Genomic DNA, 14,570 nt, shown 5'->3' on the forward strand with positions numbered 1-14,570 from the left:
TTAAAAAAATGAAATAATGTTTTAAATGTATATAACTGTTCAAAATATATAGGCATGACTCGGAAGGTAAATTAGCTTGTAATTTGTATCAGAAATTAGCTCCTTTGTAGGCATGCTGAAAAAGCTTCAGTGGGTATTTATGCGTGCTGATTTTAAACGTTTGAGTTTTTCATTTGATGCAAGCAATTCTGTACGCAAGTTAATTGAAAGTAATTGGGTTTTGAATATTTTTGGCGTGTATATTACGTAAATACGCTGCTTATCTGTAGCTCTGAAGCTAACTAGGCTTTATATGAAGCTTTTTGCACGCAAACTCTTAGGCCTGATCTCGTTATAGGCGTTCCGTACCCAACACAATGTTTCCTGGTGATCTGACAGATGTATTCCTAAATCCTCTGCAATTTCTCACATACGTAAACCATGGTTTAATGATAACTGCAAACAAGCTAGGAAGGCTAGAAAAAGGCCGAACATTATTTCCGTCGCCATCCCCTTGTCCATAATTTTAATATATTCAAGATTTTAAATGCTAAAGCAAGACCTACATTTAAACAAAGTATACGCCAATCTGGCGAAATTATGTCTCAAAAATTAATTCACGCACACCAGTATCTAAGGTATGAACTCCATACTGCTCTTGGTCAAGCTCATGACACTGCTTCAGGATCTGATAACATCCACTATCAGCTTCTGAAACACCTACCAGAACCATGTTTAGAAACCCTTGTGATTTCTTTTATGAAATATGGACATCTGATAAATTTCCTTCTTCGTGGCGTGATGCCATAGTTGTTCCTATCCCAAAACCTGGCTGTGATCATACTGATCCATTAAATTATCGACCTATTTCCTTAACCAGTTGCGTTTGCAAAACCATGCAACGCATGATCAAAAATCGATTAATATGGTACTTAGAAACCAATAAATTAATCACAAATATTTGGAATCATTTGTCAAAAATGTCATAATAAATAAACAAAATTTCGTGTCTAATTTTTTCGATCTCCAAAAAGCATATGACGCAACCTGAGAAATACGGTATTTTAAAAGATTTACATGACTTTGGATTGAGATGACGTTTGCCTCAAATCATATCCAAGTTATTATCAGAGAGACAATTTCAATGCCACACAACACGACCCTCTACATGCCATACAACACGACCTACTACATGCCATACAACACGACCTACTACATGCAATACAACACGACCTACTAAATGCCATACAACACGACCTATTACATGCCATAAAACACGACCTATTACATGCCATACAACACGACCCTCTACATGCCATACAACACGACCTACTACATGCCATACAACACGACCTTCAACATGCCATACAAAACGACCTTCTGCATGCCATACAACACCACCTACTACATGCCATACAACACGTCCTCTACATGCCACACAACACGACCCTCTACATGCCATACACCACGACCTACTACATGCCATACAACACGACCTACTACATGCCATACAACACGACCTACTACATGCCATACAACACGACCCTCTAAATGTCATACAACACGACCTTCTACATGCCACCCAACACCATCTACTACATGCAATACAACACGACCCTGTACATGCCATACAACACGACCTACTACATGCCATACAACACGACCTTCTACATGCCATACAACACAACCTCCTACATGCCATATATGCCATACAACACGACCTACTACATGCCATACAACACGACCTACTACATGCCATACAACACGACCCTCTACATGCCATACAACACGACCTTCTACATGCCATACAGCACGACCTACTACATGACATACAACACCACCTACTACATGCCATACAACACGACCTTCTACATGCCATACAACACGACCTTCTACATGCCATACAACACGACCTTATACATGCCAAACAACACCACCTACTACATGCCATACAACACGTCCTTCTACATACCATACAACACGATCCTCTACAAGCCATACAACACGACCTAATACATGCCATACAACACGACCTTCTACATGCCATACATGCCATACAACACGACCTACTACATGCCATACAACACGTCCTCTACATGCCACACAACACGACCCTCTACATGCCATACAACACGACCTACTACATGCCATACAACACGACCTACTACATGCCATACAACACGACCCTCTAAATGCCATACAACACGACCTTCTACATGCCACCCAACACCATCTACTACATGCAATACAACACGACCCTTTACATGCCATACAACACGACCTACTACATGCCATACAACACGACCTTCTACATGCCATACAACACGACCCTCTACATGCCATACAACACGACCTTCTACATGCCATACAGCACGACCTACTACATGCCATACAACACCACCTACTACATGCCATACAACACGACCTTCTACATGCCATACAACACGACCTACTACATGCCATACAACACGACCTTCTACATGCCATACAACACGACCTTCTACATGCCATACAACACCACCTACTACATGCCATACAACACGTCCTTCTACATACCATACAACACGATCCTCTACAAGCCATACAACACGACCTTATACATGCCATACAACACGACCTTCTACATGCCATACATGGCATACAACACGACCTTCTACATGCCATATAACACGACCTTCTACATGCCATACATGGCATACAACACGACCCTCTACATGCCATATAACACGACCTTCTACATGCCATACAACACAACCTCCTACATGCCATATATGCCATACAACACGACCTACTACATGCCATACATGGCATACAACACGACCTTCTACATTCCATATAGCACGACCTTCTACATGCCATACAACACCACCTACTACATGCCATATATACCATACAACACGACCTTCTACATGTCATACAACAGTCAGTGAGTCAGTGAGTATGGTTTTACGCCGCTTTTAGCAATATTCCAGCAATATCACGGCGGGGGACACCAGAAATGGGCTTCACACACTTTACCCATGTCGGGAATCGAACCCGGGTCTTCGGCGTGACGAGCGAACGCTTTAACCACAAGGCTACCCGACCGCCCCTCATACAACACGACCTACTACCTGCCACACAACACGACCTTCTACATGCCACACAACACGACCTTCTACATGCCACACAACATGTCCTACTACACGCCACACAACACCATCTACTACATGCCATAGAACATGACTTTCTACATGCCACACAACATGACCTTCTACATGCCACACAACACGACCTTCTACATGCCACACAACACCATCTACTACATGCCATACAACAAGACCTACAACACGACCTACTACATGCCATGCAACACGACCTACTACATGCCATGCAACACGACCTACTACATACTACTTAGGCAACAAAGCTTGACGTATGAGGCGACTAACGGAATCGGGTGGACAGGCTCGCAGTCTTGGTTGATGCATGTCATCGTATGCCAATAGCATGGATCGATGATCATGATATCAGTCACTTGATAGTCTGGTCCAGACTCGATTATTTACAGACCGCCGCCATATAGCTGGAATATTGCTGAGTGCGGCGTTAAACAACAAACAAACACACACTTCACACCCTGACTTCACACCCTGACTTCACACCCTGCTTCATTTATCATCGACATACAATACACAAACAGCTGTCACGGGGATAACAATGTGAACATTTCTTTATTGTAACAATAATATCAAAGGTACATAGCACATCTGTTGAACAGGGTATATTACATAATAATGACAGTAAAACTATTGGAAAATACATAGAGGCGACGCCATGTTTGTTTATAAGCAGTGAAAGTAGTCCCTACTTGACCGTTCATATTTGCATATCTATCCGCATATGAGCCAAACGGATATCGTTACCGTTGGATTTATCATGCCGAGAGTAGGAAACTGGAGTACATTACAGACAGTTGTCAGACACATTTACTGTAACAGGTTCCTTAGAAGATTGCGAAAATGTAAACTAAGACCGCGTCTGTTCTTATTGTTTGTTGGTGGTGGGGGATTCGGAGGGCCGTCTCCATTTGGGGGTGGAGGTGAAGGCCCGTCACCAGTTGTGGGAGGTGGTGGTGGGTTTTCTCTCTTCAGCAGATCATTTAGTAAATCACTCAACCGCCGTCTGTTCCCGCCATTCCCCGAGGGTGGTGGGGGATTCGGAGGGCCGTCTCCATTTGGGGGTGGAGATGGAGGCCCGTCACCAGTTGGGGGAGGTGGTGGTGGGTTTTCTCTCTTCAGCAGATCATTTAGTAAATCACTCAACCGCCGTCTGTTCCCGCCATTCCCCGAGGGTGGTGGGGGATTCGGAGGGCCGTCTCCATTTGGGGGTGGAGATGGAGGCCCGTCTCCATTTGGGGGTGGAGGTGGAGGCCCGTCACCAGTTGTGGGAGGTGGTGGTTGGTTTTCTCTCTTCAGCAGATCATTTAGTAAATCACTCAACCGCCGTCTGTTCCCGCCATTCCCCGAGGGTGGTGGGGGATTCGGAGGGCCGTCTCCATTTGGGGGTGGAGATGGAGGCCCGTCACCAGTTGGGGGAGGTGGTGGTGGGTTTTCTCTCTTCAGCAGATCATTTAGTAAATCACTCAACCGCCGTCTGTTCCCGCCATTCCCCGAGGGTGGTGGGGGATTCGGAGGGCCGTCTCCATTTGGGGGTGGAGATGGAGGCCCGTCACCAGTTGGGGGAGGTGGTGGTGGACTTTCTCTTCTCAGTAAAAGATTTACAAGTTGTTCCGCGAGATAGCCACGCTTGCTCGGAACATTGTTCTCACTGACTTCGTGTAAAGGAAGATATTCGGGAACTGAAAACAAATTGATGAAAGATAGTTCCCTTGTGGTCAGGTAGCTAGACTAACTATAGGGTGTTCCGATCTCAGCATCACTTACGTCTGTCCACGACTCAGACTTTGCTGACCAGGGGTCGCTTAAGAGAAAGGCATTCTGAGGACCAGGAAAGTTGAGACCGCCGCGTCAAGGGATATCATTGGCGCCACGTGTAAGACATTAGGATAATCAATAACTATTGATATACATCATATATTAAAACAAATTGACAAAATGAGATACTTGAATTGTCAATTCCTTTGAGCCAAGTCTCCGTTCTCCGTGGTAGTGAACGTGTTTTAATTCGATGTATGCAATATGTTTAATAAAAAAACAGGACCACAAATAACCCTTCTACCGTTTCATCGTTTTTTATTTAATAATAATTAGGACGTAAGAAAGTTTGATTCTGAAGTGAATACTTACAAACATGATACACGGAGAGATAAAATCGGAGTCCGGAATCCCTGAGCTTGAAGAGGCCGAAGATGAGGTCCTTTACATACTGGACGGCATCCTCGATGGACATCTCCCCCTCTGCGGAGAAAGGAAGGGAACTGTGTAAACATGCATTAGCAACGGTATTGTACCTCGGTATTGTATTGGCAGCGTGTCATATCACTGAATTCGCATTACGGGTGTGACGACTTTGGATGAATTACATACTCACCTCGATCGAGGTTTTTGGCGCACTGGAAGATCTCCCGCAACACCCCTGTCATACAGTCCATGTCATCCACCAGCAGGTCAAATGCCACCATTTTGTCCAAAGGCTGCCCGGGGTGCTCTGTAACAATATAATCGTCCTTCAGACACCATTGATGATGCTGTACAGATACATAGTTGATGTCGTAAAGACACAATGGATCACGTAGTGCAGACACCACTGATGATATCTCAGCACATACAAGTGTGACATAGTTACACGTGACCTATAGCTGGTCACACATGGAAGTGTGACATAGTTACACGTGACCTACAGCTGGTCACGCATGGAAGTGTGACATAGTTACACGTGACCAACAGCTGGTCACACGTGGAAGTGTGACATAGTTACACGTGACCTACAGCTGGTCACACATGGAAGTTTGACACATTTACACGTGACATACAGCTGGTCACACGTGGAGGTGTGACATAGTTGCACGTGACCTACAGCTGGTCACACGTGGAAGTGTGACATAGTTACACGTGACCTACAGCTGGTCACACATGGAAGTGTGACACATTTACACGTGACATACAGCTGGTCACACATCGAAATGTGACATAGTGACTAAACATGCGACAATCACAGAAGACACTTACCTTTTGCGCTCTCACTGATGTACTGTTCTAGTGCCGAGCAAGCAAGTGGCGCCTCGTCGAAGCCGTCATGAGCTGCAAAAGAAAAAAAGTGATCGATTTGATAATAGTTGCTATTAGTGAGCATAGCCCAGGTGCTGAAAACAGTAACATAGACGTCTAAAACCACCTCCTGAATCAACCAAATAACAAGCTGAACATACACACTCTCCTGTCATTTCCATGAATCATTGACCTGTTCTCGCCCTTCTGCTTCCGCCATCATTCCAACCCATATGCTAACCATACAACCAATCTCATATTCAACTACCACCCCGCACGCACGCACACACCACCACTTCCCGTCACTCTAGCAACCCCACCACCACCATCCTGCTCAGTATACTGACCTCCTTCGATATGCTGTTTAACCTCTCCCCACAAATGTCGAATGGCGCCCTCTGAGAAGCCCATGGCGGCATTGTACAGTTCAGGCCCAGCCGCGAAAACATCGGCGATCCTTGCTTCTTCTGAAACAAATTAAAGTTGCAATTATAGGCTAGAAGTTACGCTTCAGACAAAACATATACCACTATTACCAGATACCATTAGACCACACATGACAAAGATATCTTGATCATTATACAGGTGATGTCGGAGGCACTGGGTGTACAGTCGTCGGAGAATCACAGAATCCTGTGATCACAGGCAGGAATCCACGATCCGAGGCAGTTTGTGCAACCTGCTTGTCCCCATACCCGTGCTCGCGGGTTCATCAAAGTGGTATACGTCTAGTGGAGACCTTAGGGCATTTCTTCCTCATGAGCCTGTAACGCTGTGACATGACTGAAATATTGTTCACAGCTGCAGAAAATAAAACTCACTCATTCCATAGAATCTAAGACTTTAAATAAACTGGTGGCAAGTGCGCAAGTAGGAAAGTGTAATGTAAACGTGTTGAACAAATTACCATCCTCTAAACCGACGGATCCCCTCAAGCCCTTGACGAGGTCCTTCACGTCGTGCACGTAGGTGCTGGCGCGGTCTCGCAGATGGGCCAGCTCATGGCGGAAGGTTTCCTTGTTGATGACTGGAATCAGAAATAATGAAATATATATTAGTCTATAATCACTGAAATAGTTCATGGCCTACAGAAAGTGGTTGAAAATTATTCCCGCGACTGATATAAGTGTGGTTCGGCTGATACCGAAGTCTAGAGATATCATAAGACTGATGATTGATGGCATAAATATTTTGTTGATTCAACTTATATTTAGAAAGTATCATGTATCTCCCCCAAAACTAATTAGAATTTCGCCATTTGTGACGAAACCCTTCTCTATTGCAGTGACAGGTTCTTTACGAAGACAGTGATGTTACTGACAGTATCATATCACTGCCTGTGGGCGACGAGCCAAGACGAGAGTGTGTACCTGGAGCCTGGGCGGATTGCGGACCTTGTTCACCCTCGTTCAACTGAAGAATAGGAAATTAAACACATGTAAAAATCACCTTGGAAATAGACTGGATGTTATTTACAACCATTTATTTAGAAAAAAACACGTATGCCATGGTTTTCTTATCAAAACTAAGAGTGAGTGAGTGAGTTTGGTTTTACGCCGCCATATGACGACGGGGAACACCAGAATTGTACCCATGTCGGGAATCTGTCCCGGGTCTTCGGCGTGACGAGCGAACGCTTTAACCACTAGGCTACCCGACCGCCCCATCAAAACTATGGATGACAATCGTCCCGAGATGAAGCACCGAAACCATACACAAGTGGTATTCTCAACAAACCTACTTATAACAGTCATTTATCATCCAAAACTGGCTCCCACAGGAGATATCGCTTGGGTGAGATCAAGCGATATCTATACTGTAGATATCGCTGCAATGAAATTGCATTACAATGCTTTGCAGAACATTTTGACGTCATTGGTTACCATGACGTCACAATTAAATGACATCACTAATGGCTCTGCTACTGAAGCTGTTAGCAGTACTTTTTACACTTAAGACACTGCTTATTACTCTCTACAAACTGAAAAAGTTGGGAGAGTGATGTTGGATGATAAATAAAATCTCACCCTCGTGTCTTTTGATACTGTTACATGACGTCACAATCAAGGGCCATCACTAATGGTACCAATGGAGCTGACAAGCTGTACTTTTTTCACTCAAGACACTGGTTATTAACGTTTCCAATTTGGATGATAAATAGACTCTCACCCTTATGTCTTTTGATACTAAATATAATTATCAACGTGTAATCATTCAAATACAATGTATCCCGACTTCCCTTGTATCGTTAGGAAATATTTACATATGAAGTGATCTTGTTTTGATAAATGTCTATGGTAGCACTGGTATCTGCAGGACCGTGTACATGTTTCTACAGAAGGTCCCATGATGCAAAGAAGCTCAGAAGCTCAGAACAAAACGATAATCGGTTTATGTGTATCTATATGAAACTTTTAACGTCAGAAAATAAATACATGGCGCGTATTAAGAAATTGCTCTTTTATGTGGATACATATAGTAAGTTGTGCTAAAAATATAGTTCTGGTGGACGACCTATTTGTCCATAAATCGAGCACCATAACATCACCAACGTCATAATTCATACCTAAGTCATCGTTTACAAAGTTGTCATGGTCATCAGAGTGAGTTGGGTTGAACGTCGCTTTGTTAAGAATTTCACTTACATCACTGCGTCCTCGGCATTATAACGGATAAAAAGTTGGATTCATTCAAATTTAAGCTGGAAAAAGCTTCCAATACTATTTGTTGACAGTGGGTTTTCATAAGTCCTGGCCGTTAAGTTGGATCAGAGCGTTGACTGCTGTCCTCAGTCGGTAATTTAGATTTACATTTTATATGCTAATGAACATATTTAGTTTGAGTAACACTTAATCGTTGATACCTATGATTCTGGCAAAAGGTCATTGCTTCCGAGAACATTTTCCAAGTTTCCAAGTGAAATCAAGTGTCAAAAAAGTCTTTATACCTGCAATCTCCCGCTACTGTGGATAATCCTCCAAACGTTAATTAATACGATTGTGAGTCCTTTCCGTAATAAACAGTTTTGATTATGACGCAAACATCCCATGTAAAGTAAGGTCACGCTAGTGTCTGAGAAGGAAACAATTCAAGCATAAGAGTAACCGCCTACCTCTGAGGACCCGACAACCGCGAGCAACAGCTCGGCTGCGACGAGGATTCCAAGGACTCGCATGGTGACAGTGCTATCTACCCAGGATGAACTGGCTTTTATACTCAGTAGCTGGGATCAGGAACAACGCCACCCAAGAGCGGAGAACAACCATTGGGGATGACGCAGCGGTGCCAACGATTTCAGTGTATCAATACACCATTACTCTCTGTATAAGTCAGACCTTTTATATTAAAGTACATGCATTGAAAATGATTGCTTTCATAGCTCACGTGAAGGAAAAGTGTGCATGGCTTTTGTCAAACTTCAATGAATTCAGAGCGCGGGTGACCTTTTATAGAACGGTCTTATTGGCATATTGCACGGTCAGACAGTGACAGTACCCCGCCTCAATGAATATAAGTGATATTGGTATCTCTTTGGTGCCTTATACATGTTTATGAAAGAAGGGGGCTATATTCATCGCACATGCCCATACAGCATTAACTATGATCTACCAGCAATACAGGTTCTCTTATTATCTTGCCATGGGCAATTTTACACGCCAAAATAAAACCAAAACTCAGAGAGATATATTTCAGGATAATGGCCACTGTAAAAAGTGTCGAAATTAATCAAGGCACTGCAATGCGACGAGGCGACAAGCCGACATTTTTACCATTTGCCGTATTTTCGCGCTTTGGTTAATTCCGACACTTTTTGCTTGTTTTTTTGTAAGGGCGACAACGTGACAATGTCCCTTCTAGGATTCCATAGTTTTCTATATATCTACTTTCATACATGTATCTTCACAAAACGTTTTCCAAAAAATAGTTTCATCTGTAACTGTTAACATCACCCTGCTACAGAAGATAAATCATCAGTAAACATCACCCTGCTACAGAAGATAAATCTTCAGTAAACATCACCGTGCTATAGAAGATAAATCATCAGTAAACATTACCCTGCTACAGAAGATGAATCATCAGTAAACATCACACTGCTACAGAAGATAAATCTTCAGTAAACATCACCCTGCTATAGAAGATAAATCATCAGTAAACATCACCCTGCTACAGAAGATAAATCATCAGTAAGCATCGAGACATTATCAAAAGAAGGAGATACAGAAACTCTACTACAATCTCTTGAACTTGATGTATTTATTAATATGATAAAACGTTGTGGGCTTAGAATATGTACATGTGTCATGTGCAGACATAGAGTAGACTCGGACAGTAACGTGTAGTGTTACAATGTACATGTGTCAGGTGCAGATATAGAGTAGACTCCGACAGTAACATGGAGTGTTACAATGTACATGTGTCAGGTGCAGATATAGAGTAGACTCCGACAGTAACATGTAGTGTTACAATGTACATGTGTCATGTGCAGATATAGAGTAGACTCCGACAGTAACGTGTAGTGTTACAATGTACATGTGTCAGGTGCAGATATAGAGTAGACTACGGCAGTAACATGTAGTGTTACAATGTACATGTGTCAGGTGCAGATATAGAGTAGACTCCGACAGTAACATGTAGTGTTACAATGTACATGTGTCAGGTGCAGATATAGAGTAGACTCCGACAGTAACATGGAGTGTTACAATGTACATGTGTCAGGTGCAGATATAGAGCAGACTCCGACAGTAACATGGAGTGTTACAATGTACATGTGTCAGGTGCAGACATAGAGTAGACTCCGACAGTAACATGGAGTGTTACAATGTACATGTGTCAGGTGCAGATATAGAGCAGACTCCGACAGTAACATGTAGTGTTACAATGTACATGTGTCAGGTGCAGACATAGAGCAGACTCCGACAGTAACGTGTAGTGTTACAATGTACATGTGTCAGGTGCAGATATAGAGTAGACTCCGACAGTAACATGTAGTGTTACAATGTACATGTGTCAGGTGCAGATATAGAGTAGACTCCGACAGTAACATGGAGTGTTACAATGTACATGTGTCATGTGCAGACATAGAGTAGACTCCGACAGTAACGTGTAGTGTTGCAATGTACATGTGTCAGGTGCAGATATAGAGTAGACTCCGGCAGTAACATGGAGTGTTACAATGTACATGTGTCATGTGCAGACATAGAGTAGACTCCGGCAGTAACATGTAGTGTTACAACGTAAATGTGTCAGGTGCAGATATAGAGTAGACTCCGACAGTAACATGTAGTGTTACAATGTACATGTGTTATGTGCAGCTATAGAATAGACTCCGACGGTAACATGTCGTGTTACAATGCGAGTTTCATGGCTCACAATGAACGTGTAATATTGGGTTAACTTGTCTTACTATTGAGATGCTAAGTTACGTGTTTGATGTCTTACGGTGAACATGTAATATTGGGTTAACTTGTCTTACTATTGAGATGCAATATTACGTGTTTGATGTCTTACAGTGAACATGTAATATTGGGTTAACCTGTCTTACTATTGAGATGCAATATTACGTATTTGATGTCTTACGGTGAACATGTAATATTGGGTTAACTTGTCTTACTATTGAGATGCTATATTACGTGTTTGATGTCTTACGGTGAACATGTAATATTGTGTTAAATTGTCTTACTATTGAGATGCTAAGTCACGTGTTTGATGTCTTACGGTGAACATGTAATATTGGGTTAACTTGTCTTACTATTGAGATGAAATATTACGTGTTAGATGTCTTAGGTGAACATATAATATTTGGCTAACTTGTCTTACTATTGAGATGCTATATTACGTGTTTGATGTCTTACGGTGAACATATAATATTGGGTTAACTTGTCTGACCATTAAGATGCAATATTACGTGTTTGATGTCTTACGGTGAACATATAATATTGGGCTAACTTGTCTTACTATTGATATGCTAAGTTACGTGTTTGATGTCTTACGGTGAACATGTAATATTGGTTTAACTTGTCTGACCATTAAGATGCAATATTACGTGTTTGATGTCTTACGGTGAACATATAATATTGGGCTAACTTGTTTGACTATTGAGATGCTATATTACGTGTTTGATGTCTTACAGTGAACGTGTAATATTTGGTGTTTGATTGTTTGTGCGGATACTGAGATTGTTTTTTAATATTTTAGTATTTATAAACAAGGCATTACCTGATTTCTGTAATGTCTTGATCCAGATTGTGTTGTACTTGGTGCTTGTTGAAAGACGCATTTCTCACCCCATCTCCGAGTATTTCAGACATCCAACCAACGTGATGCTGATCCTGTTGGCTTCTCGGCGTGATGTTCATAAAGAAGACGCAACTTCTTCACTACAGCTGATCACTACAGCTGATCACTACAGTATCGATTATAAGGATTCTTTTTTTAGCATTTGGGTTTAAATCATGACAAACTGGGTCACAACTTCTGTTTTGTCCATCAAGGAGAGCGCCCAATACGTTAAGGACATCATATTCCGCCTCTACAATTAGCCATGAGAAGGATATTATACATGCTAAGTTTTTTCGTCCATCATTAACATAATGCATTCGATGGGGAGGGTTGCATCAGTAGAAATAACGTGGTAATGACATATGTATTATTCATTCGACTGGTAATGGTGGAGCCATCAACAGCACAGGTTTAACTGTTCAGTGAGTTTCTGGATCCAATCACAAAATACGAGGATCCCTAACCAACACACGGCCAGATGGAATGATGCAACGCCGAGCCTGACTTTCCCGTATAAATATCCATCTTACAATAAACTAGTGAACATTTTATGTGTTTGTTTTCGAATGGTGGCTTGATTATAACAAAGGGACACAGTTCCTTACAGGTAGAGTGTCTCAAGTGGAAATAATTCCAAGCTTTCAGGTGTTATCTGTGTTCAGGAGACATTGTTGTGGCCGGAGAGCAATTTTAAGAGTTGTGTCAGTTTCCGCCAGAATAGTGCAATGAGCATTCCAAATGTCATGAATTATCGAAGGGGAGGCTGTGCAATACTAGTATTTGTTAAATCATATTTTTTTTAAATCCTTTAAAAAAGAAAATATTGCCTCAAAAAGCTTTTGAAGCCAATGAATTTAAGATTTTCTTTGACGAAACTAAATAATTGTGGGGAAGTAATAAAACAGACTACAAGGAAAACCTTTCAGATGAATCAGACCTGGAGATTTAAAATAATGGTAAAATAACCCGAATGGATTTGGAGAGATGGATGTTTTCTCTCTTGGACCTTTCGATTATATCCTCCTCATTAGCATCTAAATGTAACTGGGATGTGTTATGGGCAGTGATCATTTCCAAGTAATTCAGGTAAGTCGACTTAGATCTTTCAACGTAGATGTACAGGAAATTTAAAAATGCAAACTGTTCCGATTTTTCTTCTCTTTCCAAAAACATATTACACCTGAACTAATAAACGAACATTATAACATTACTACACACATTTTTGAAATATCCCAGGTTACCTTTGGAAAATCGTCAAGTAAACGATCTACTTGTATTCCCAAAGTGTGGTGGAACGATGAATGTGAAAAGGCAAACAAACCAAGAAAACAAGCGTATAAGGGTTTGTCATACTTCACTTCAATGTGACCTGGCTCTGTTCAGGAAGGAAGTGACGAGTATGGACGTGTCGTTCGTGCAGCAAGACGCTCAAGCTAGCTTAGCTTTATTTCAGGTAAAAAGATATTTACCCCATTATCTTCTGTTTTGTCTAAAATGAAAACAAACCATCATTGATTCTCATATATCGTTGCCCTATATCTGTTTTAGGCATGGGCGGCAGTAGTGTGCCCAGCGTCAGGAGGCTACTGCTCTAGCTGAACAATTAAAACAGTTAGTAGCTCTGAAAACGTCCAGAGATTTCAGAGATATCAACTTTCATGAAACCACATTTTTACCTGACATTGGGCGTCCACATTGGACTGTAGCTCTGACTTAAACATCCAGTCCTCATGTGATAAACTTAACGGTGCCATATCAAAATCACATCATTCCTCTCCTGGAGTAGAGTTATTATGTTATGAGATTTTTAAGCATATGCCTGATTCTGTTCTTTTGATAATCTGAGAACTACTAAATAATTCTTGGAGTTCTGGGACTATTCCTAAAGCCTGGACGCATGCCGTCATTGTTCCAGTACCAAAAGCAGGGAATGACCCAACTATGCCTGCTTCATATTTACCAATCACTGACTTCCAATCTATGTAAAACATTAGTCATAAATCGATAGAGTATTTTCTTGAGATCAATAGACTTCTCTCAAGTAAGGCTTTGGAAAGGGAGTTCATGTACAGATCATCATGTACGTCTCCAGACAGAAGCACA

General features: G+C 41.9%; 2 protein-coding genes across 2 annotated transcripts; one reads left to right on the forward strand and one right to left on the reverse strand.

Moving 5' to 3' along the window:
* The first annotated feature begins 2,171 nt into the window (after positions 1-2,171).
* Positions 2,172-2,909, forward strand: LOC124140504. Its single transcript, XM_046508104.2, has one exon. It carries the CDS (start codon positions 2,172-2,174, stop codon positions 2,907-2,909), a length of 738 nt encoding a protein of 245 aa, XP_046364060.2.
* Positions 2,910-3,664: 755 nt separating this feature from the next.
* On the reverse strand, positions 3,665-9,440 carry LOC124139480 (splicing factor 3A subunit 2-like). Its single transcript, XM_046506567.2, has 8 exons — positions 9,301-9,440; positions 7,559-7,601; positions 7,096-7,215; positions 6,536-6,655; positions 6,150-6,221; positions 5,512-5,628; positions 5,268-5,378; positions 3,665-4,819 (listed from the first exon to the last, which is right to left on the reverse strand). Exons 1-8 carry the CDS (start codon positions 9,361-9,363, stop codon positions 3,948-3,950), a joined length of 1,518 nt encoding a protein of 505 aa, XP_046362523.2. The 5' UTR covers positions 9,364-9,440; the 3' UTR covers positions 3,665-3,947.
* Between the last annotated feature and the right edge of the window lie 5,130 nt (positions 9,441-14,570).

This window comes from Haliotis rufescens, unplaced genomic scaffold (assembly GCF_023055435.1).
Source record: "Haliotis rufescens isolate VD_foot unplaced genomic scaffold, xgHalRufe1.0.p SCAF_28, whole genome shotgun sequence".
NCBI classification, from domain to species: Eukaryota; Metazoa; Mollusca; class Gastropoda; order Lepetellida; family Haliotidae; genus Haliotis; species Haliotis rufescens.